Consider the following 26201-nt stretch of genomic DNA (forward strand, 5'->3'; position numbering starts at 1 on the left):
AAAAACAAAAAATGCTTTCTACACAAATCTACACAATCTGTGTGCACGCAAAGTTTTAAAGTGGTTCCACTGAGAATGATTAAGTATACGGAGCACAACTGCGCAACAAAGAGATATCTTTCTGTCCAAGAAAACCACCCTGTGTGCTAAAAATAGGTCCATTCAGAGCAGTGTGTAAAGAGGATCTGCTACAGCTCTCCTGGCAAAAGAGCCCATGCTCCCAATCCACCACACCACCCTTCCGATGAGATTTGCTAACCTCGTGCAAATGTGCCAGTGACCGAGTCTCCTCTCCCCTTCAAGACCTGTTAAGGTCTCCTAAGACAGTGATTAACATCATTACAAGTGTTACTTAAATCTGCTGCCAGAGAGGAAGAAAAGAGCAGCACGATGCTCATAGAAAAGATACAATTTATAGCACTTAAATGTTTGTCTGATTAAATAGTATTATAAATACTGATGACATTTTAAGATATAATATGTGCAGCGAGACTAATAAGAGACTGAGGGATATGAATCGAGAATGCCAGAATGAAAGTATAATCAGGCAAAATGAGGGAAGTCGATCATTTATGGGTGTCCGGGGCCTTTCCGATAATTCTAATGATTTGAGATCATAAGAATTTTAAAGAGACAGACTGCATAAAACTGCTGAGAAATAATGGAGTCAATGGCTGGAAGAGGAGAGTGTGATTGGGATTAGAAGGCAATCTGGATTAGGTAGAGGATCTGCGGCTCATGCTGCTGCTACTGCAGGCATCGGATGACACATGCACAAAAATGCCAAGTCAGGCTGAGAGCCTTAGACAAGAAATGCATGAGCATATCAATTGGCATTTGTGCTGTCATTTGTCTTTTTTTTTCTCCGCAGGCTGAGTTTGTCTCTTATAATATCTCAATTTTCACAAACAGAAATCCCTTCAGAAGAGGACAAGATGTATATAGCGTACGCTCAAATTATACACTGTGTAATAGCTGTTTGGTTTAATATCTATAAAGTTAACAGAGCTGTGGCACAAAGTCAGATATGTATTCCGTCGTTTTCAATACAATTGGCTTGTATAACAAGCCGCCTAATAATACTTGAAATAACTTAATTACTGTTCACTCTCCGCAGCGCTCTAATTATAGCCTTTACAAAAGAGCAGCAGTAATGCACTTTTAAGTGTAATGGGAGTTTACCTAATTAGGCCTATCACACACACGCACGCACACGCGCACAGACACAGTTACACACTAGTGAGTAAACTGTCATTCAGTAATTAGTAATGGTGATGAAACCCTCTATTACCATTTCATTTACACGCCATCACAGGGCACAGTCCGCTGACCTTTGTGCTTACACACAAGCCAAGCTTTTCTAACAGCTTTTAAAACAGTAATATCTTTATGACATAACTGTAGCACAGCTCAGCATGATGCACTAACGGGGATGTCGTTTTATTTCGCCAATCAGTTAAAAGCCAGTACGGTATTTTACCATTATCCACTCTAGTAATGACTTGTGTTATGTCTCTATCAGTGGTGTTAATGAGTGGGCAGGTGCGGTCTGAAAACTGCAAATAAGAAGGCCAGTCAAACAGTCTAATGAGATGTTAATATATATATGTGCGTCTGTAGACCTCAGGGATCATTATGGAGGTGTTGGCTCTTTTTTATCAAAGAGCTGGTGGGGTGCCCTAACAGTGCCCCTTTGAGGTATACAGCTAACCACACAATCACCCACACCCTCCACCCCTCACAATGTTCATCAAGTCAGCACTTTTTTAAGCCTCTTCAGATGTGCCTCGCTTTGCCTGGATACAGTTGTTTGAGCTTCTGTGGGATCAGAACATAGGCTCCCTGCTGTGAAAGCAACATTTATTTAATATCAAAACCATTTGCTTTACATTAAAAAGCCTTACCAAGATATGGATAAATGCGGATAAATGCAGATAAACGGATGAATTCATAAAATGATTTTCACATGTGACTTTTAAAAAGAAAAAAAATCTATGGGATATCTTTCATAGGTATAGCTGGGTTTTTTAACCTTCATTTAACTGATATGAATGTCCAAGAGGCCAGGGACCCCTGGGACCTCAAAAAATTTGATTTTCAAAAGAAACATTAAGCAAAGCAGAAATAGAAAATAATGATGTCGAATCATGTCAAATTATGAACAGAGCAAAAAAAAAAAAAATCATTTATTAAGATGACGGTTAATAACAACAGTCAACAAGTTACAATACTCCCTCTTAAATGTTGAAAAGCCACTGCCCACCATGCTAAAAATCCAAATTCGGTCCCTAACTGATGCTTTTCCTAGTTGTGTTGAGTATATTAGGTAGACGATGATACTGTTATTAGGCAATGAAGCTTCTGCACCATTAAGCCCTAGTATTAGAGTAAAGTAATGTAGTGGGGGTCGGGATCCATCTATCCATATATCCATTATACATTTTTTTGCTTCAAATGGAGTCATCGAGAATTTGCCCACTCACTAACTGGCTACTTGTGCTCTTAACAGTAGCTACCACATAAACCATGAGTATTTAAATTTATTAAGTGTAGTTTTTCTTATCTGTCTTCAAACATGATCCTGAGGTCACTCATCAAAAATATCATCTGTAATGTGTCCTTAAGGAATATTTTCAGGTGTCTCCTTGATTTAGCAAACAACTGACATCTAAACATTTTGGGCCTCTCTCTAAAGTCACTCTTCTGAAAGAAATGAATGAATTTGCACTTTCCAGGTTTTGACAGATCAAGAAAATCATGTTGAGACGGTCTTTTAAAACCCGATCAATAGACATGAAACTTCATCACTTCCATTTATTCATTTTACAATTATCTCTTCAACGATTAGATAAGCTTACGCATATGTAAAAACAAATATAGCACTCAATAAAATCAACACTAGCTCTTAAACCTACAAACTCCAAGCAAGTTTTATATTGTCATGCAATTTGAAAGAAACTCAGCAAATGATTAGAAGCTCATCAAATAGGCTGCATCGACCACAATAACGCACACTAATAATTGTGTATAGTATATATATGTTTTCAGTTGTGCAACATGATAGGCCATCCTTTACATGGTCTACATTTGATGCAAAGCCTCTAGCTCTGTCTGGCGTGTGGAAAGAGCAAAACGACTCCATGTGCTATCTGACGGTTTATGAGTGTTCATGCTGTGAGAGAAAAAGACTTCCAAGATTTCCATTGGTTTTAAAATATTGTCGATTAAAATTAGCATTAAGAAGCACCCAGCTATAACCAGAAGTGATGACAGTCAGAAATGTGAAGTGTGAACAACTGCTCTTTGTGTGCTTATGTGTCTATAAGAATAATTACATACCACATTATCCTATTGCAATAGAATCAGCATTGCAATGTACTCAGAAACACTACCTGGCAATGCACAAATTACTCTTTCTGCTAATCCCAATACAACTATGCATGCCATTGGCCTTAGCACTGAGGACAAGTTAACATCAGACCACCTGCAACATCATAGTAATATAATTTATAGAAAATAAAATAGTGTAACCATTAGGGGTGGGGGAAAAAATCAATACTGTGTAGTATCGTGATATTTTGTTTGCTAATAATGTATCGATACAGGGACAGCAGAAATCGATATTTTGTTACAAAAAAAGTTACTTGCTTTTTTGCTCCATAAGGTTTTAAACAACAAAAGCTGTTATCGGCTAAACTATACATCTAATGTCTACGCTTTTGTTTGCCATTCACGGGCAACTAGCTCGTTAACACTATCTGTGTCTATATCTAGTATTTTGGAAGCTTTCCATCTGATATGCAATCAGTGTACATTCAGACAGGCATGCAGGCTGGTTCGCCATCCAATCTTTGCATTTGGTCAGAAAACAACATTTTATTTTTATTATCAGAACAGTTGATTTATTGACTGTAGACGTAAAACCATTTTCAACAAATAAAAAAAGAACAACTTCTGGAGCATAATTCACCCTCTAGCTTTAATATAAAAGTCAACAACTATTTGTGACATCAAACTGTGTGTGCTGTAACCTGAGCTTCTCTATATTATGTTTTGATAACTTTGTGTGCATGTTAGTGTAGTCAGGTCTTTTCATTCATTAAGATCCAATGTGTGATTTAAGAGCTTCCTTAGTTTTTTAAACATACGGTATGTGCACTTATGTAAGTACATTTTCATGCTTTACTGCTTTCCTCAGTTTTCTCAATCACCCTGTGTGCATGTTTGAACAGACACAGCGAGCAGAGGAGCGCAGCAAAACAGAAATATATGGTTTCATCATGATTGTGGACTCGATGTCAGTTAACCTACAGAAGCATATCTCATCCAGCCGTTGTATACCCCAAGGCTAAGGTGAGCAAATGATAGCAACTGCACGGTTGTTTTTTCCTTTTAGTGAAGTGTTATGGGTGGTCAGACATGTGGCAGATGTTCATTTCTGTCTGGGTTGGAGATGTTTATACTTTAGTACAACATCCAGTGGTTTTAAATCTCTCATATCACACCTAAGAGGAAGAAACATTGTCAATGCTGTTTTGATGTGTCTCTTTTATTTATATACATTTATTTGGGCTCTGGCTGTTGTCAGTAAAGCTAATGTTGCACCAAGACCACCAAGCAAAAGCACAGTTACCTGTTTCTTATCATTACTTCCTGTTAATTCTGTTAATGTGTAAAAGAGCATAGATATGGAATTTTCCAGCGCACAGCAGATATTACAGAACAGAAATTGGAAAAAAAAGTTTTATATGTTTTAATTTCTTTTTCTGTTTTCCATTTGGTTGGGATTATATGTATTCACTAAAATGTTTGAGAAGGGTGTTATGAAGACTGCAAGCCAAGTCTCATCTAAACACTGGAAAACACTGATGTAAGTGCTCCATAATAATAATTAATCAAAACACATTTCTGAGTAGAAACAGATTGTCCTAATGGAAATATTTTAGCATGTGTGTCACTACCAAACAGAGTAGCATCTGTTTGACTGGACTTAACAGCGCTGAGGTCATCTTCCCATGTGAACGCTCTCATCCTGAAGGTGGTCTGAAAAGCCACTAGTCTATGTACGGACATTTCAAGCTAACAGTGACAAGAATACACATTCACACTTGGGAAAGGTTTGACAGTAAAAGAGTTTTGTTGTTCTTTGAAGCATTAAATTCATGTAGACACTAATTTTAAGAAAAATAAATATGAATGAAATATATACACACTACAAAATGATTCCCAGTGTTCTGAAAAATAACTAACATTTTATCCACAGCTGTGTTTAAGTTCTAAATCTGAAAATTTCAACACTTACTTGGACCAGTTTTCAGCTGGAAAACCAGGCACCAAGTAAACAGATATAAAGCACAAGCAGTTTGTACAAGTAACATGAAAAAGGGATAAGTAGTCTTGATTTCTTCCTACACTGTTCAACTGTTTGGAAAGGTTTTGTCCGTTATGTTATCCCTATGCATATATTTTGTATTAGAAAATGGCAGAAACACACATTAATTACCTGCACATACTGAACTCCCTATAGCAAGCTGCATTTTGCTGACATTGTTTGTGCCCACTTGTCCTCCCAGAGTAAAGGGTTGCTAAATCACTACTAGGTTGTTGTTAATGTGCACCTTGATTCTATAATGAAATATTTCTAAAGTGATGGGAGCAGCCATTTCTGGGATAGCATCCCCCACCTTTTCTGGTGTATGAGTTTATCAGTAAATGGGGGTCCCACCTGCAGCAAACTTAGAATTGCTAATCAACGTAACCCTGCAGATGTCTTTGGACTGTGGGAGGAAGCTCGAGTACCCAGAGAGGACCCATGCAAGCACAGGGAGAACAGGCAGATGCCAACCAGCTGGCGGATTCAACCCAAGACCAGTCCTGCTAGGTACTAAATATATCACAATAATCTGAATCATGTGCTATTGACTTTGTAGTCAGCAAATTTCAAATCAGTTAAAGACCTATGCAAAGTTTTGGACAGATAGCCAATACACAATGAAGCTGTTCTGGCAGCAAATGGTAGTCCAACACCTTTCTAAGACACTTTTAATTAGATTTTTCCTTGCAACAGAAATTCACACACAGAAAACAAAACACTTTCGCACAAACATGGAAAACAGAGTGTTTAACTAATATATCTAATACGAACATCTGGTTTATATCATTATTCTTTTAGTCTGAGCGAATACTCTGTAACTAGCTTTTCATTTAAAGAAAAATCAAATCATCTAAGACTAAATTTGCAAACACTGATCTTTTTCTTTCCGTCTTTAAGATGGTTTCTGCAAGTGATTTGCACATCAGAAGCTTCTATCTTGATATTGCAAAAGGATTATTCTGTGATATAAAACAACAACAAAACAAACTACATACTATCAACTAATATTCCTATTTTAATTCTTGAAGCAGTGATCGCCAAACCCTACTCTATGCTCTGTTTTGTTTTGGTTTTTTGGCTTATAGCCACATTTGACAATACTAAACACATTTTCTAGCAACACAAAAAAACTCCAGAGAATTTCACCCTATGGAAGCCAGAACTGACTACTGCTAATCTCGCACATTTGGCAATTCTGCACAAGTCTTCCTTGACCTTTCTTTTGCTGCCAAGTCATCACAAACACAGAATGAACAGTTTCCAGCCTTGACACTGAGTCAGACACAAACCACTAACAGCATGCATACTTCTACACAGCTAAAGTGTGGCAGACACACAGCAAACATCCATGGGGTCTACAATTCATAAAAAAAAATGCAAGAGGCAGTTTGTTTGTTTTTTTAATCACAGCGAAGGATTTTCCAGATGGCCTTCTAAATGGGGCATTCTCGTGCTTATGCTAGCATGCCAAATTGCCGGCCTGTAACTCAAGCTGCACGTCCAACAAATATTTCATTATGAACTAAATCTATAACAGCAGCGGGGTTTTTATTAAGGCATTTCATGGTTTAAAAAATTCTTAGAAAAAATATATAATATGATAGTACAGCTGTTCATGCTGTTAGCAAGTGTACAGGTATAAGGTCAACTGGTTACGAAGTTAAAGACAAGCAAAACTGGAGTCATGACTGGTGACACTTTGGTCATCTGTGTCAAGAGGATTAGGAGCAGCTAGTGATCCCAACAAAGCCATGTGTCATGGCCACTGAGCTACACACTCCAGCGAGCACTGATCCCCTTAACTGACTCTTTTAACTGCCCCGGCAACTAAGGCGAGCTGACAGCGGGGCTATTTTCAGGCAAAAATCACCCTGGTTTGCACAGGGCCACAGAGAGAGGGGGCCATGGCCCATGCCATCGCTTTCCATTAGGAGAGAATGCAAAACACAGCGAGGACCTCACTTTGCCACTTTGCAGCAAAGAGCAACCTTTTGCTCACGACAGCTCCCACAAACAGATGAGGGACAAATGTGTTGTGACAGCAGCTAATAAGTTGCCTGTGATCTGCTGGTAGTGTGTCACTGTGTGTGTGATTGTCACTGTGAACACATGAAGGTCCATGCGTTGTCTATGTTTATACTGAGAGTATATGCTTTGAATAAAGTAGCAAAACACACCAATAACAGATAAATAGAGCTGCTAAGAAAGGTTGCATCTTGATACATGAATGCATGATACGCATTTGACATGCTTGATCAGCCTCTGTACTTTTGTATGACAGATTAAAGAGCCAATAGACTAAAATAGCAAGCAGGAACACAAATAACGTCTACAAATAGCCAGGGGCCGTCATAAAACACATTAGACTGCATACCAGTCACGCTGATAAGCTTTTCCTACCGTTTAAAGTATAGTGTTACCGGGGTTATTACAGCATCTTATAAAGTTTCCTGAAAAGCGCTATCTAAGCAAATCTATTACTATTCATGCAGAGATTCCATTTGCATTTAAATGTGTATCACTATTTTCTTCAGATACATCAATTCCTGGTCAGCTGATGTTAACAAGTATCCATACAGTCATTATAAATAGAGCAAACAGTTCAAAAACCAAATGGCAATGTCGTTCCAACTCTCCACTAATGATCATCCGTCCCTAATACATGAGCTCATGGGCTAAAGTATGACCTTGGTCACCAAACCAGGAGGTAACCCAATTACCTTATGCTCTAGGCACTCCATAGAAGATATATTTACTTCAACGCACCTGACAGAGACACAGAGTTTAATTTTCACTGTGGGGGCCTGAATCAAAAAAGTGTATCAAACCAGATGACAGATAGTTTTTAATTTTTGATTAGACTCTTTTAACTTCCTCTTTCAAGTGACATCTCTTTCTGCCTTATTTAGAATCATTCAGCTTTAGCACAATGGTTCCCCGTGCAGAGCTCTGTGATGCAGTTTTTCTATACCGGGTGCTCATATGAATACTGTACCATACTAAACTGAGGCTGGAAATTTAAGCAGTGTTGCAGGAGTGCGTCATTAGAGTTGTACTGATGAATACATTGCAGAGGTTAAATTCTGGTTTTGAACATATCACTAAGTTACACCTTTTCTCTTTTTGTAATTTCCAGTACTAAAGTCTCTGATGCAGGAGAGATGGCCTGGACTTAAAGAGCCAGAAATGAGCAACGAGAGTTAGAAAATTCATATGTGATGATCAAATGTAAGCCATTTTCAGTGGCTACATTTTTATTGGTCATAAAAGTAAAAATCTAAATATCAGTAATAATATTTGATTGGTGTGTCATGTAATATAACACTGCCATGTGCTGCTGCATTTGACCCATGTAGAATTGTTAATGTAAAAATAAAATATGGGCTTCTTATTCACCTAAATTCGGTGCATCTCTTAGAAGGAAAATAAGAAATATGCATAGAACTCCAAAAATTGTACTAAAAATTAACACCAAATGAAATCATCAGAGGACAGCTTTTACCTGCATTGTCCTACATTCCTGTTAATTAAAACTTTGCAGAGTCCATCTTCTAGAACTAAATTATACAGTTTTCACTGTACCTGCATGATGGATGTAAACAAAATTCAAAAGTACTCCACAGCTGTGTAATCCCTCTACATTTCCCCTGCAATGTTTTGCATACAGCGCAATTATTGCCACCGAAGCAAAATAATTGCTTGGGGGGGGGACGATGCAACTTGTGTCCACTATGCTGGCCATTTTACAGAAGTCTTCATTACTTGCAGTGTTTAGTGGACATATGTGTTTGATCTAACTGAATGTGATGCACTGGTGAGTTCACTTGTCTTTGTGAGCTGATGTGATGTCCGAGATAACTTTGAACATTTGACGTGTCCACATTAGAGATCTTTGCACTGTTTTTCTTGGCCTTATGCACTCATCATACTGCACTTTGTGGTGTGTTTCCAGGCAGTTGAATAACTCAGCTGTGTTGCGTTGAGGTGCAGACGCAATTCTACACAACTCTCAGCATATGATTTGTTGTTGGTTAACATCACTTGCCTTAAATCTGAGCTACTTTCAAACAGCCCACTTCAAGGGATGAGCTTCCCCTTCCCCCTGCTGTGCCGAACATTTGAATTTTGCCATCCAGACTAGTCAGGAAAACTTTAAACTGTATGTTGCAGAGAACAGCTTTGATTGGCACATGTACTCTAGGCACATGGTCAGGTGCTGATTTACAAAGAACTTGATTTGCTTTTTCTTTGCGTTCTTACTGGTGGAAGACACATTTTTAATATCACTCGATCATCTTAATTTAATTTTGGGAAGTCAAAATCGTGATCGAGATTAAAATTCAATTAATTGTGCACCCTTATGTTCTATTCAAGTATGACACTGAACTGCATAAACACAAAATTCAGCCAGCATCAAGTTATTCACACCTATTTCTACTGTCTAATAATTTATTTTAGAAAGCCCTTCCATTAAAATTGGAAGCTGCATATTCTATATATTCACATCTTTGGAAAAGAGACACACACACTCACAAGTGTGAGGAGAAGCAACAATAAAAAAAAAAAAAAAGCTTCATCTACCCGTGCCAATATGACAGTAAGCCAGCAGGCACCTTCCCAAAGACCTGACAGTAAACCAAAATTACAGCTATTACTGATGCTATTAGTTACAGCTTTGTTTGACAAGTCAACCTGTCTATCTTGATACAGGTCTGCTCGTGAAACAGAACACACAAGGATTACCAAATATTTCATTATTCAATCTGAACATTATTTTTATGTTATTCTTTCTCCAAAGAATAACAGACAAAATGCTTTCTGAATACACTTATATATCAAATTAGCTTTAAAAAAAAACAGCTTCCTATAATACTTAGGGATGCATTACAGTAATGAGATTACCACATCTGCTTGAGATGCTCTGCCATCATACTCACCTCTCTGCAAAATGACTGTCTCTAAAGACACTTTCCTTGAAATGCTCTGGCGCGTGGCAGTGAATATTTGCGCTGTCAAAGGATTAAAACATCACACCATATCTAAAACTATTATAGCTACCACTCTTCCAATTTATTTTACTTTCCTGACACAGCTGAGCAGATTTTAATTTTCTCAAAATAATAAAAAAAAACAGCAAGAAAGAAAGAAAAGCAGTAAAGACTTTTTAAAGGTCACTATTATGAGGTCTTTGAACTGCCATAACTGCAGTCTTCACACAGGAAGCCATTTAGTTATAGCAGGTTTAATTTGCTGCATGGGGGGAAAAAAACTGGAAGCCATTTGTATGTGTGAATGTTTAGTATTTGACAAGGTGCCAGTTCTCAATTTATCCACTCGCAAAGAGCACATTGTAATGTGCTGTTTAATGTGCATATTACAGCTATTTGCACATTGTGCTGTTTCTATGATAAGGCACGCTGGCATTTTGATTAACCTGCACTTTAGGAAACCTGCAGAGGTTTGGGACAGACTAGCCCTCCTCCCTCCACAACCATCAGCCCACCTCCACTACCCCTCCATATCCGGAGGAAGGGTGCGGGATCGATGGCATGCCGGGATGCTATTAGAGCTGAGGCAGCCAGGCAGCTACAAGTTCAAAAGCAAAGTGTGGGAGGAGAAATAACACAAGGTAATTATCTGGGCCCCGCTAGCTACCGCCAAGGTAATCTGTAGAGTGGAGGACGAAGGGGGGTTGCGGAGGTGGTGCTCAGGATGTCGGTCCATATTTGGCTCAACTCACTGCACTCAGTTCAATCCAGCAAAAGCTGATGAAGACAAAAACTTTCACTTTACTTTCCTCACATATTTTTTGCATTTTGATATATTACCTATTATATCACCTTTCACTGGATCGTGCTGAACTTAAATGTTAATCAAATAAATGATTTTATAAAGCTGTTTTAAATATACTCTTCAATATTTAAGAGGCACCACAGATAATAATATATATAAACAGAAGACATCCCAAGCTTTCGCACTGCAGCTGAAGCCACATTGCCTAGCAAGGTGAGATGCCATCTGCTTTTTTACAGTTATCTTAATAATCACGATGAGCAAGAAGTAATTAAGCAAGTGCACCAACAGCATCTGGACAAGTCATCGCAAAGTCAAGAAAGTTCCACTTACCCGACTTGAGCTCGCTCAGGTTGATTTTACAGTTTAGCAAACATGAAATTCATTCAAATCTGGACCCAGTAACATTTGCACAGATTTTAATTTTCGGATTGTTCATTTGAAAGAGCACACAAATTCAGTCGAAGCAATTTAACATAATTTGCTTCCTCTGTTCCTGAATGTTTGTCATTTGTGTAATCAAATATAACAGCAATAATCACGGGTACGACTGTTCCACTCCACGCATAAAAGCTCACTCCCCAGTGACTCATTTCTAATGGAAAGAAAACACAAATTACCACATCGAGGGAGGAATAGATCAGTCGGTTTTACATTCATGAGAGATAAAATAAACTGTCCGTAAAAAATAGAGTGCACACAGGTACAGGCATTAACACACTCACGTAGACAGCCCCTTTAGAAAACTGTAGAGAACAATTATAAAACCTGCATGCTCAGCAAGCTAACTCCTACAAGCAGCCATAGGGTTTGCACTGCCGACTTATTTTTGCTTCCAGTGCAGTTAATGAGCTAAAGGTCAGTAGGCTGTTATGACACCAATTAGTGCAATATTTCAAATCAGCACTGGTGCTCATCAGCAGTGGTGGGCTGACGCTTTGAGATTTCAACAGAGCTAATTGGAGGATAATACGCACAAGGCGATTCATCATGGTGAGGGATGCAACTGAAAGAATCCCTCAGGGTCGTTTAGAGGTCACGGATCAACGTAGGGGTAAGGGCACAGCAAATATCCGTGCGGGACCACGTTAGGGTTAAGTGCACGATCAGATTCTGCACATTATAAATCAACACTTGTGTTTCTTCTACAAAATGCTTGGGTGCTGAGCTGAGACTTTTCTTTCTCTCTTGTCAGAGGCTCTTCATGGGCGTTTTTAATTTTTCGTTCCTCCTGACAGGCCATTTCAGAGAGGCATTTGTGGTCTGAACACTGCCTACATTAATCACTCACTCCATACACATCTGGGCACACTGCCGAGGGTGGAGCAGATGCTGTGACTTTTGACTGTCTGGTCATCAGCTGACCTTTAGCAGAAAGACACCTTACAACAGCTGGAGTCTCTTCTGTGCACAAATGTCCAAACAAAGGGCCAAACAAAGGGCTGTCTGCAGAAGTAGCATGTTATGTTAGTTACCTTTCAGTCTGAAATGTTTAGTTATGAACAAACACCCTAAAATATTCATGTAATAATAGTACAGAGGCAAGATTAAAATAGTGAATCCTGGTGTCTCTGATCCACTGATACTGATTATCAACGGTGAATCAAGTGGGGTCAAATGTTAAATCCAGGATACTAATTATATATTATTAAACCTATAACTCAGTTTATGGTTGGTCAATTAACACCATGGTGTTAATAGAAAACAACCAAGCTGAAAAAAAATTTGGTGAGACATTTTAAATGCTCTTTTTGAAAAAAAGCCTGCTCAAAAAGAACAGCCTACAGTTAGCAAGCAACATTAAAAGTACAAGCTTGGGATTAATTTTATCAGGTTGAAACAAATGTTAAACCTTTACTTTCTTATTCCTGGGAATACAGGGTCAGTCTGGGGATTCAAACGGGAAAATATACTTTCGCCACCTAACTTCCTTAACCTTTATGCAACAGCTGACTGAACTCATGATGACCTTATATGCCACCGCAGCTCTAAGCCTGCGCCCACAGGCCAAACTGTGTCACCTCATTCTGTATGATGTATCACTAATAAACAACGGGGCAGGCGAGAGGCGAGCACCCTTTAACAAGGACAGAGCAGTGGTCCATTTCCACTGATGACACCTTGATGAATTAACACTCCAGAGGAATCGATAAATCCACGGCCGCAGTGGCCTGCTTGCCAAACAGTTGGTCAGGCCAGTGTCGCTGGGACTCGCGGTCCCCAGGCGATGTTTCTGTGAAAGTGCACCACTTATTAGAATTATCTACTCTGCTAATTAACAACAGAGAATTGGGGAAAAAATTAAAAAGGACAAAAAAATGCCCACTTCTGCTTGCTTCAATTAGAAAAAGGTTAAATGTCTGCTTATGTGGTAACACCCATTGTAAAATTAAAAACTAATGTTTAATGTTGCCACTGTGAGCTTGTTAGAAAACCTCTGCTCTCTGAAATGTAAGCCTTCATGCCCCATTGCTTCACACTGCAGCACAAACAGCTAAACACTGACAAATGCCCCTGTTCAACATTAACAGACTGCACTCAGCCTTCCAAGGTGGCAACATTTATCATTGCAGCCATTAATGTAAGATATTTGTACAAAGGTTTTGATTTATCAGTAGACAATAAAAGCAGACATGGACGAGTCAATGTTGGATTTAAAAGGCATAAGTTGAGGTTTGAAAAATGAAATCTTCACACCAACTGCAGGTGCTAGACCAGTGTATGTGTGGAAATTCTGATGGTCTTATTGTGCTGAATACCTCAAAGGCAGGAGATCTTCTATCCAGTCTTATAGAGGGTGTGTATTCATGTGTATGTCAAAGGACTGTAATAAGAGACTTTAGTGAACTACCTGAAAGAATTCAGATAGCGAACATAATCTAAGTTTGCATGGTCACAAAGTATGTTATCCTACAGTACTATTGCACGATTACAACTTATACAAGAATTTGTCACAGACTGCAGTAACTGCAACAAAGCAACTAGCTCCATGAGCAAAGGGTGTTTTTGTTACAGTTCCATTATTCCACAGGTCCATGTTCAACATCCTTTGTCCAATACATTCACCATCCCTCCTCTTGCACATGTCCAAACCATGTCAGCCTTGCCTTATAAATTGAGCTGTTCCACTGCCCTCCCTCTCATTCCCACACACGTATCCACTGACTTTCATTCCTCTTCTCTCCAGAGTATACCTCCTCCTCTCTTCCACCTCCTCCCCACTCTCACTACAGATCACGATGTCGTCTATGAGCATCATGGTCCACGGAGGCTCCTGCCTGATCTCATCTGTCAACCTGTCCATCACCGGTGCAAACAAGAAAGGGCTCACAGCTGATCCCTGATGTAATCCCACCCCCACCTTGAACCCATCTGTCAATCCTACTGCACACCTCACCACTGTCTTGCCCTTACATACTTCTCTGCTACTCCTGACTCCTCGTGCAGTACAGTTCTTATCATCACTTTATTATATGCTTTCTCTTAGTCCACAAAGACTCACAGCAACTCCTTCACTCTCAAAGCAAATATCACATTTGTAGTACTCTTTCCTGCCATGAGACAAAGGTCCACAAGCCAGTGTAGTCCTAGTGTCAGTCACAAACCAGATGGATGCATCAGGAAGGGCATATTCGCCAAATCAAATATGTAGATCATCAAGAATGAGGTCGCTAGCATTAAATGTGAAAGTAAAAGTACTGAAGTAATAGTTGCTTTATTTGATCACAGCTGCAGAAAAATCCCCTAACTCATTAAACTGCAGACATTTTAGACATAAGTGCAAAGACTTCCTTCAGGTTAATACCTAATATTAAGTAGAGTTAAATGCTACAGTAACAACAAGCTGAAACTCAACCTAAAATACCTGCATTATATGATTATGAGTTTTTGATGTTAGTTTAATGCTTCAGAGGCCCTTTCACCTCACTAAGTTGGAAACCCTAAAGCGTGATGTCGATTACTGTACGCTCAAACTCTGCTCAAAGAACTCAAAATTGATACAGCAAGCCATGACAAGCAACCCATTCAGAGCTGCCAGTAGCAGTCAGTCCAGTCATCTAGTGAATGTTTTTGATATCTGTTGTGGTTATTCTGCCTCTATCTCTTCTCTGCTCTGAGGCGTGCAGAGCCTCTCGGGCTGATTGACGGAAAGAGGTTCTGGCTCCTGCCAGAGAAGCATGATTGACATCCTTGAGATGGAGCACAGCCAGTGAGGATTTTACTGTCAGTCTTGGACGTGCAGAGGGCTCCAAAATGGCAGAGGGTTGATATGTTTGAGAATGAGCGCTCGCATGAGGGAACTGCACAATCCACTTGGGTTTTGATAAGTAATAGGCAGTTCCACAGGTCCATACCACAGCGGTGCTTGATATTTTTGCGTTGACTGGACCCTTTAAAACAACTGAGGCATGAGAGCAAAAGTAACTATAGTTTTGAAGCAACAATGCTTTGCAAACATGTCCTTGCAGAACTGGAGAAGTGTCAAAGCTCATGATTGAGGACTGACAACGCTTAACACTACAGACGGTCCGATATAGGGTTTTTAAGACCAATACTATTAATAGGGGATTTAAAAATAAGATATTGGCCGATATTCATTCTTTCAGGCACACAAAACGAGCAAGTTTCCCAAATGTTTCTTATAAGCTGTTATAAGAAGCCATTACTTATATAATATGACAATGTAGGTTATAAATAAACGTGTTATAATGTTGCAACAAGTTATGATTATTCATTCATGGCCTGCCTAACGCTCTATTGTGTTTGTGGCGTTCCAATCACGTGCGTTGCAAACAAGTAAGCTGCAGAGCGCCCTCTGGTGGGCAAACAATACAATGTACAACACTCGCAACCTGGCTGAAGGGTGTTTCGCCTGTCTCTTCTTTATTCCTCTAAATTTAAATTTTATAGGGCAAGAAATTAAAATTACTTGCTGATACCAATATATCAGCAAATAGCTAGGATAGGCTAATATTGCTAGCTGCCAATATCCATAGTGCTCTTCCTAACGCCCCACAACATTAAAAAAATGTATTCGCAAAAAATGCAACTTGGCTTTTAAGCACTGGAAAATAAAACACACTCAAAGTACAGGATATTTCCCACATAGCTCAACAGACAGGCAGGATTTCATCACTCAACACACACATGTACAGACACACCCAGACCCAGCGCCTGCAGATGTGCAGCAGTGGGAGCCTGTAACTCACTTTTTTGTCGTCTTTCTGCGTTGCTGGCTGTGCATCCTTACTGTGGTTGTCAGTGGAAGGCCTGCCACCGGCATCCATCTGTCTGTCATCCACTTCATTCTGCTGATCGGCCCCTGACCGAGGAGAGCCCAGAGGGCAGGGCTCAGGCTGCTGAACACCACTTTGGACCTCCATCTTCCCCTGCAGTGCCTTTTAATGGTAGCACGAGAATGCAGAAAATAATGACGGAAAGAGTGAATAAATGAAACACTTGGGCTGACTTACAATTTATGGTTGTTTTCACAAAATCTCTTCACCAGTGTTTGCATTCTGAGACATATCTCAGTCTGACATCACTATCGATTTCCAGTATTTATTATAAAAGTCGTTCGAGCTTTTCTGCATTATAAGTCATGTCACTGAAACACAACTGTGGGGTAGATATAATCCCATTTTAAAATGTTCATAAACAAGGGAGACATTTAGACATTTCACATCAATAAAGGCACGGGTGTAATCACTAATATTAAATGGCATTAAAGCTGGAGTCTGTTTAGGTAAGTTAGCCTTTAGGATTTGGGTATCATGCATGACTAACTGGGAAATTTGAGGACACTCAGTCATAGTTAACAAGTAAAAGGTCTGTCAAGGAAATTCCCATCAGGCTCTGGTTGCCATTCTCTCAGCTACAAATGAAATAATTAAAACTTAATAATAATGATTATATCACAGCACAAAATGATTTGCTATCCTTCCCATGGCACTGCACTGTATCCTAACCTAACCTCTGACTTTGCACAATATTATTAGTCCCCATGTGAAAATGTAATTTTTATAAAGGGAATTACCCAAGTGCTGTTAAACAAAGCATAAAAGTTTTATTCTGAATGTAATGGATCACTTTAATCCATGAAACCCTGAAACTACCAGAGTCAAAGTGATTAGCCCACCCAACGCTAATAGTCAATTGTGTATCTTATCTGCTGGAAAACAGCGCACAGTCATTTGTTGTAGTTTTAGGTAAGTCTCACACACGTCTCCTGATCTGAGCCTATTCTTTTTTGGTGAATTTCACATGCTCCTCCAAATTTGTGGTCTTCTGGCATCGACTTCCCTCTTCAGTTCACCCTACAGATTCTTAATGGGATTCAAGATAGTGCAGGGCAGTCAATGGCATTCACATTGCTCTTATGGAAGTAGTTCTTTACCAGGGCTGACGTATGTATTGTGTTGCTATTGTGTTTTGGTGCTGGCTGCTTGAGGTTTTCTTTCAGAATCTTCACGTCCTTTGTTCTTCATGATTCCTCCCACATTGATGAAATTCCCAGTTCCAGACGCACTGAAGCATCCCACAGCATAATACTCCCACCGCCGTGTTTCACCGTGGGGACTGGGGACAATATTCTTTGGGTTTTACACTTCTCCCATCTTTCTCCAAACTAAAGCGTCTTTGTGGCTAAAGAGCTCCTTTATACACTGGAAGAATGTGCTTCCAGTGTATTCCATGTTTCTCTTTCTTTAGTTTGTCTTAAAAATGTCTCTTCTGCAAAAGCAGAGTTTATCTTGATTTGCACCCTTGCAGTCCACTCTTGTGCAGATTTCAAGTGATTTTCTTCATTCAGACTACAATTCCAGACTTGGTTAAGTCACTCACTTACATCTTGGCAGTTGTTCTGGAGTCTAAACACATCATTAAACACTAGTTTTCTTTACTAGATTTCTTCTTTGAAATCTTTCTCTTCATACCTCTGATGGGCTTGTTCTGTACACCGTGGCTCTCTTTGAGTTTTTTAATGATACTTCTCACTCCAGTAGATGACACTTGGAAACAGTGTCATAACTTTGCATATCCATCTCATCCTTTGTGAGCATCAACAACTCTTTTTCTCAAGTTAACTGATTTATTTTGTTGTTGTCATGAGGCTTTCTCAGGTGTGAGCTCAAACCGTTGCTGAAGTATTTATACTGTGTGTAAATTGGAAGATAGACCTCAGTTTTCATTTTATTTTACAAGCTTTGGGCAACGTTAAAGCACATAATTGCACAGCTCAAAAAAAGGTCAGTTTTCAGTGGGCTAATAACCCTGGTCATTTGGGGTGGGTTTTTTTAGCCAGAAATCATGCTGTTATTGTGTGGAAATCTAAAGTGAACTAATATTTTTAGAAATAGGATGTTGAAAATCCTTTACTCTGTTAAAAAGCATTTGGGAAGATTTTGAGAAAAACTTTCAGTTTGGGGACTAATAATTGTCTCCTCATCTGTATGTGTTTGTCAAACTGAGAGCACTTAAAAAAAATAACCTGGATAAATAACAGATGTTTTAAAAAAAAATTCTGATCAAACAACATGTTTTAAATTGTAACCTTATAATCTAGAACAAAAAAAGTCATTTAACAGTGTGGTGCATGCAAGGAAGCATCTCAGTAGTGAGGACTTGTTTTTCCAGGTCCCCGAACAATAAAGCAGAAGACAAACAAAGTAAAGACAAGTGACCTCGTTTGAAGGACAGATCTGAAATCAGCATCGGGTCGATGTTTAGCATCTGAGTTGCTTCATTTTGCATTCTGGGGGCCATTAATAAGTTATGAGGTCAGTTGGTTGTTCTCGCAACTGAGATGAGCTGCCTCATAAATACATGTCCTGAAGGACCTTTCACTGAGCATTTTAACACTGCAGCCCAGTGAAAACTGGCACAGACACAGACAGGTGAACTTCACCTGTTGGTCCCCGTTAATGAACCCTTGTGACTTAGATGTTCCTCGAGTATTAACATTTAATTTTTATAATGCAAAAAGGTTACAAAAGCACTAAATGGGACTAGAAGTGACTAACTCTGCAAAGATTATCTTAGCGTGTGGCGTGTCAAAGAATACACCTCTTGCAGGTCTCTCTATGTTTGGCACCTAGCAGGTGAGGCCCGAGGTCAGAGCAACATTCAGTGTTCAAAGTTCTCCTTCTTCAGCTGCTAATGTGAATTCGCCTGCTAGGTCTTCCGTTCACGCTCACAGCTAAAAATGAAGCTGCAGCTAACAGTGGACGTTTCACTTAATGCACACCAGAGCAACTCAAACATTTTCTAACGTCGTCCCGACTTCAAGCGACACAAACATCCTCCCGAGGGGGTTGTCGCTCCTAGCGCTGTGCCTGTGATATTACAATGGCTTCAACAGCGTAACGGCAGCGGCACACCAACACAAACAAGTTCCAAAAGAATGCCGAAATACCTCTGTCACTTCTTGGCTCCTCGTTATGTCAGAAGCATATCAAGAGGAAGATGCGGTAGTGCAAATTGCTTTACATCTCTGTTGTTGCTCTGACGCGGAAAGCCACAGCAGTCTGGGGCACAACAACAGGCAACCGCTTCATTTAGTTGTATGAGAAGTTATTCCGTCAAAAGCTGGCCGCGAGGCTTTGAGACGCTCAGCTCGAGCCCAGGAGGCTGTGCACGATGTCAAAGCCACACAAGCCGCTTCAGCTGCTGCTGCTGTCACGGCGGGCGTGTCCCCGCAAGCTGTCATCAAACAAACCCACCTCCCGGTTACACCGAGCCCGTGTCAAAAATGCTGCCTTCAGGTACACCTCGAAATATCCGAGAGAGCTGACGTTTGACATCGCTGTCGTAGAAAAGTTGCTATAAAGCAGGCCGCTTTTCATACTGAAAAGTAGCAAAAAAGATTAAAACGTTAATGTTATTTTTTTGTTATTATTTATAAGAAATGTAGTCATTTGAAATCGTAGCGAGTGTCCTCTATGTTGCACTTTTTTCACACAAATGGCAAAAAGAAAGCTGACATACTACTCTGCACGAAATGAGAGTATAACAGAGCTGCCAATTGTAACTGCTAGTTCTACTAACAACTGATCCTTTTCCCTTCTTTAGGCCTTCTAAGCAGACATTTCCTACAGTTTGTAAAAGCAGCAAAAGCTCTGTTACAGTGGGAGGGGCCGACCTACACGGCTGGGGGTGAAGTGAAGCCGGGCCAGTAACACCTAAGCAGGCAGTGCAGGTCGAAATAGATTTATTATGTAACGTGTGCACTGCAAAGCTGTGATACTTTAAAATGATAACAATCACCGTCACGGTGACAGTAGTCTGATCTTGGTTTTGGCTGAATAGGGTAAGTGTGTGGGAGTAAAAGAAACGATATGGTTATAGTATGTTTTACAAGTAATCTGTAACCTAACACAAATGAATCTCATTTAAATTCTTACATACAAGCTGTTAAACAGTCATCCTTTTTTTCATTGATTATTTCTTTATTATTTTAAAAATATTACTCTTCAATTTTGGACACACGCCGTCTTTAATCCAATCAAAACAATGATTGATAGATCTACTGAATCTATAAAATTGAAAAAAAAATAAGCCACAATAAATTTTATAGAAAATATTAATTTTTCTATCTTGTATTTTTGAACTTTGTGTTGCGAATTTCGACGTACATTTCCTGAGAATTACTGTGGACAAATAATTAGAAAGCCTCAATGATGGCCACAAGGTGGCGATATAAAATCAATAAACTCTGAGAAGAGCACGTCAAAGAGGATGCACGCTTAATGCATTGCTGCTTGAATTATGAAAGGTTAAAAAAAAGAAGAAGGTAACCAAATCACAAGCAAACTAATAAGTGTCTGATATGCTATCATCTGTGTGCCAGTGTTAAAGAGTGTAAGCCTATCTGTGTGGTGGAGGCAACAATAATAAACCAGTAGGTGCTATTATATGTAAGCAATATGCAGTGTGTAGTATTTTAGACAGATTCACTGTTTGCCCTAAAGATGGGACAATAACGTGAGATAAGCATAATATGGGTCCATTGTGCTATCTTCATTGCCTTCCTTTCGTCCTGCCATACTGTTTCTCTGTTTCATCCAAGCAGGAGGGATTTTACCCAAACGAACAACTGCTCTAACAGGCGGACCCTCGTCTGTTCTGACAGAGCTGCCGCTGCCAGAGAAGGCAGACAGGCAGTCAGAAAGGCAGGTGGATCGGCGGGCAAACAGGCGGAGGGTTAGGCGCCACAAGGAGCAGGAGACTGGGGCCTCGTACAATCGGGCCCATCAGCCATATTCAGCCAGGCATGTGTCCCCTGCCTAAGCCAGCAGGGACACACAGTCAGGCATGTCGATGGCCCCAGCCGGCACAAGCAGATGTTTTCTGGGTATTGTTGTTCCGCCTCTCTGGTAATTGTTTTCCTTCAGGGCCAGCCAGTGGGACAAGGTGCCAGGTTGTGTTGTGGGAAGGAGTTATGAGGAGATGGAGAGACAGAGTGTATTATCAGTCAGCAGCGCTTTGCAGGCTGCTGTATGCAAGCTGTCCAGCTTTTTCTTTGTGCTCCATGCCGCTTGAATTACAGCACGGGAGACTGAAAAGAATTAAGCATTTGCTATTTGGGCTTTGATTTTGCATTTCAGTGTTGAAATGCAAGTATCGCTCTGGCTGCAGCAGGGTGGCATGCAAATTGAGCATCGAGTAGCCTTTTGAGGCCTTCGTTTTTAGCGTAATTTCAGTGTAAATGTGCGTGTTTCCGAGCATAGCGTGGTGCTGAGACTGGAGTTATGTGTTTCTTACAATCAGTGCAGTGAATTGGTGTTGTGATGTCAGTTTACCCTCGCAGACACTTAGCAGTTTGTTGTGGTACAGAGAGCAGCTAATGCACTCAAACTGTGTTAGGCACTGAGTGTTATCCTGTGATCCCATGTTGAAAGTGCCCTCTTAATTAGCACAGTGAACTACAGAGACCTTATTATGGGGTCAGATGTTCTCCAGAGCTCCTTGAGAGCAGAAACAGGAAAGACCCACTAGGGGGCACTTTGAGACTTTGGATCAAAACTGTGAGTAACAGCCTATTTCCTAAAGTAAACTGTTCAATACTTTAAAAAATTACTGATTTAAAATTTTCTGTAAATTACTGGCTATATTTACCGTTTTTATCATGTGCGTTTGCTTTGACTGCTAAATGATGGAACTCTTGGTTGCTTTCTAAAGCTTTTATCCCGAAGCTTCATGGATGTTTTTTGTCTGTGCTCGGACTCTACAGCTAGAGTACACGGCTCCATCCATCACTCAAACTGTTTGTCATTTCAGTGCTGAACCCAAAAGCTGCTCGGCATCCTCTCCCAGCAAGGAGCACTGACTCAAAAGAAGGATCCTGAGGTATGATGAAGCTACTCTTATCTGTTGCCATAGCATGCCACACTCCTGTGAAGATGCAGCCCACACTAAAAGCTAGTGTCAAGATGTTAAGCTTTTTTTCAGACTGACGCAAGATGTAAGTAATTTGGTCCAGTCCTGTTTTCTTTTTCTTAAAAAAAAAAAAATATATATATATATATATAATTGTAGGTGTTAAGCGCACTGTTAAGAGCATGTGGGGAAGGCAGACAGAAAAAGCCGTGGAATCTGCTGTTCACGAGCAGAGCATTGGATGAAGACTGCATTTCATAATCTGTCCTCGCTGCCAAAAGATGCAAGTGAAAATAGAGCCGATGTCACATCTGTCTTTTCACTATTTTCGATGCCGTGCAGGATCCCAGCGTTTGTGTAATCCCGTTGCGAACATCATCTAGGCCAGGCGGAGAGTTTAGACCTTGTTGCTCTCCATGCGTCTATGTCTGTGTTTCATGTGCTTTTTTGTTTTTTTTCCACCGCGATTTGTTGGGCCTTTCTGCCACAGTGCAGAACCGTCTAAAAAACGAAGAGGCATCTGAGGCCCCCGTGGCCATGGGGTCACACCGCAGCCTTGTGAAGCTGTGGCGGTTATCAGCACGCCTCACTGTACGCTGCACAACAGTCCAGCCTGATTACAGAGTAGCACCTTAGCCTGCCGTATTTTTCACACCTAGGATGAAGGAGTGACAGCATCTGTGGGATAAGATTGTGTTGGATGAGATGAATTTGCACAAGGAAGGGTGGGTAGCATACCTGAACAGAAAAAAAGTACATGTAAGGAGAGAAAGTTTGTCTTTTTTTAGCCTATATAGTGATATATTCTTTTATTAAAGAGGGGGCAAAGAATTGATTCTCTACACGACCTACGGACATTATTTTACGTCCTAATGTTTATGTGTAAACTTTAATCATCGTGTTTATGTGTTTGCTTGTGCACATGGATGCCTGCTCCTTGCCAGTGAATCATACCTGTCAAAATCATATTATCCATGACTCAAACCCCACCCACTGCTGGCATAATTGACAGTTCAGGCACAGATGAAAAACCACACGACAAATAATCACCAAAATACAGCCGCTGCGGCGTGAAAAAAATAAACGCCTCTGAGTCACAGAAAGGGACCTTGAAAAATCTTAGTCATACATTGATTTTTGTCATCGCTGTTTAGCGATCAATGGAAAATACAACAAGGAGATTTGGGAGGGGAAAAAAATCAAATCGGAATGACTGAATTTTTAAAAAGTGGGATGAGATGGAGAATAATAAACGTGATTTCTGATTTTTAAACGGTAGCCTAAAAGCTTTATTTTGATTTCTTCTCTATACTGGCGTCCTACATATTCAGGACAAAAGCATGATGTGTTCCAAGAGTATTCGTGTGGCTAAAACTAACAAGAGGACAAAAGAACTGCGCCTGCTGATATACCATGTGTCAACTGCCCTGTTTGTGTGTGCGCGTCTGTGCGCGTGCGCGCGCGTGTGTTTGTGTGGGTGCTTATGAGCAAGCACATGCATACATTTGTGTCAGCCGCAGTGTGCATAGAGGTGTTTTTCTTTCTTTCTTTTTTTTTCTTCTCCTCGTTGGTGTGAACTGTAAAAGAAATGCAGGCCAATTATTTTTATTGTTTAACGTGTGTAAAGGTCTCACACAAGAGCCAACTAGGAGAAAAGTCAAACGTTCAGTCTGGCTGATGACTGTGAAAAAACAAAACAAAAAAACATTACATGTTAAGAATATATCCTAAAAATGCTTTCAAATGACACATTTTTAGATTAATGTAATTTTATATATTTATATGTAGTAGGAAAATACATATTTAATCTTTCAGAGAAAAAAAATCCGCAGATTAAACAAAACTTTTAGACGATTATGAACACAGCAGCGAGTGTGTTCATAAGTGTGTTACTCGTCGCGCGATTCTGTTTCGACCTTCTAAAATATATCTCACGGCCGACCTATTATCAGAATTTAGTGACTCTTTGTTCGCTTCAAGTTTTTGTTTCGAACCTCATCGAAAAGTTTTCGTGGACACAACCGCACATGGGCGAACCCAGTCAGCTGCATCGGCTGCATGTTACTTCATGTAAAACTGCATGCCCAAGTGTTACTTTGTGGCTGTTGATGTTTCCAAGCTGGGTTGAATCATTAGGAAGTGATTCTCTCTAACAAGGGCTAAGGAGCTGTCAGGAGACATTCACAGGCAGGTTTCGCCATGGAGAGTGTGAGGAGTCTTATCAGGGTCTTAGCTGTTTTGCTGCGCCTGTTTATAAAGAGCCTGCTTTATTTGGAGTGAATGCATTCTAGCAAGGTCTCTACTGTTGCTGTGCGTTGATTAAAAGTGTTTTCACGATTACCCGTAGTGAGTCTATTCCAGCCTAACAGGGTTACTAGCAGTTTTAATGAAGGGGAGTAATCATTACATGTGAAAGGGGTTTGTCGGGGTCTCGCGCTGCCTTTCTCTGCTTGTTGTGAGTGTCACAAGCAACTTTGACTCGGGATTGCGTCAGATTTTGCTTTTCTGCTTGTGTGCAAGATTTGTTGAGTTTGCTGACGCTTTTTAGTTTTTCCACAAAAAAAGAGAAAAGAAAAGGAGAAATATGTCAGACTGTTCTACTCAGTTATGTCATTATTACCAACATTCATAAAAACACTTCCCTGCAAACGCTCCCTTCCTTTAAATCTGCACAAATTTTTGTAAACTGTGATGAGAGCCATATATCTTTATTTTTGTCTCTCTGTGTTTGGGTGTTCTGCATCCCCCTTCCTCTTCTTCAGCTACAGTTGCTATGTGGCTTTTTCTGCTCTGCTCCTGTAGTTGGCTGTGGTCAGCTTTTGCATTTGCTGGTGTGAGTGAATTTCTCACAGCTTCTCGTGAATGTGTTTTTTGAAAGTCCTATTCAACATTTGGTGCAACTATAATCGGCACTAAGCCACTACGCTCATGCAGACGTGTCTGTGGATTCACACATTCAGGCTCTCAGAAGTGTTGTGCCATCTCTTTTTAATTTTTTTCCCCAAGTTGCAACGAATTTTCGATCTTTTTTTTTTCTTTTTTTTTTTTTAGAGGACCATGCGTAAACTCAACGGAGGTTAAGGATGGTCAGTAGATTTCACTGACAGATCAGGAAATGTGAATTTTGAGAACGGGCAAAATTCCCTCCTTCAGCAAGATCAGACACGTAAATATTGCTTTGATTTCTTTAAACCTTAAATTTTTTGCAGATTTTTTCCCCCAAGGTTTTAAAACAGAACCGCAATGAACAGTGAACAGTGAAAACAGATTACACTGCAGATATTCCCCTGCAAGTGAAACCCATTAAAACCACAGAAGAATATTAAGCTCTCATGAATTCTGCTATTAATTTTTGTTATGACACATATTCGATTAAGCAAAAAACTTCCACTTTTTGTTGCATCTACATTCGGTAATAATTGTAGAAGTGTCTTTTGGCACCTCTTAGGTTCCCCTCGAGCACAACCCACCAATCATACTCTCACTTCTCTTTTCTTTTAAATAAAGAGCAGCCAGTTATCTTAAATTTAAACATTAGTTCAGGTCCGAGCTTCATCTATTTGCATCCGCTCGAGCACCGTTGTGTCCCTGGACACATTATCTACTTCTGTTATCGAATCAAACAATTACTGCCGCGGTCCTCGTGTAGAAAATTACA

At 40.0% G+C, this 26201-nt stretch overlaps 1 protein-coding gene across 2 annotated transcripts in view; it reads right to left on the bottom strand.

Annotated features, from left to right (window-relative positions):
• The window catches only part of LOC102779055 (RNA binding motif, single stranded interacting protein), a 299444-nt gene extending 279595 nt beyond the window's left edge, over window positions 1–19849 (bottom strand). For both annotated transcript variants that reach the window (XM_035906432.2, XM_006788037.2), the window contains exons 1-2: window positions 19581–19849; window positions 16378–16566 (exon numbers count right to left, since the gene is read on the bottom strand). In XM_035906432.2, coding sequence (XP_035762325.1) covers window positions 16378–16551 — 174 coding nt within the window. In that variant the 5' untranslated portion in view covers window positions 16552–16566; window positions 19581–19849. The remainder of the gene's footprint in view (window positions 1–16377; window positions 16567–19580) is intronic.
• Between the last annotated feature and the right edge of the window lie 6352 nt (window positions 19850–26201).

The sequence above is a fragment of the Neolamprologus brichardi genome, chromosome 22 (genome assembly GCF_056152115.1).
Source record: "Neolamprologus brichardi isolate AB-2024 chromosome 22, ASM5615211v1, whole genome shotgun sequence".
Taxonomy (NCBI): Eukaryota; Metazoa; Chordata; class Actinopteri; order Cichliformes; family Cichlidae; genus Neolamprologus; species Neolamprologus brichardi.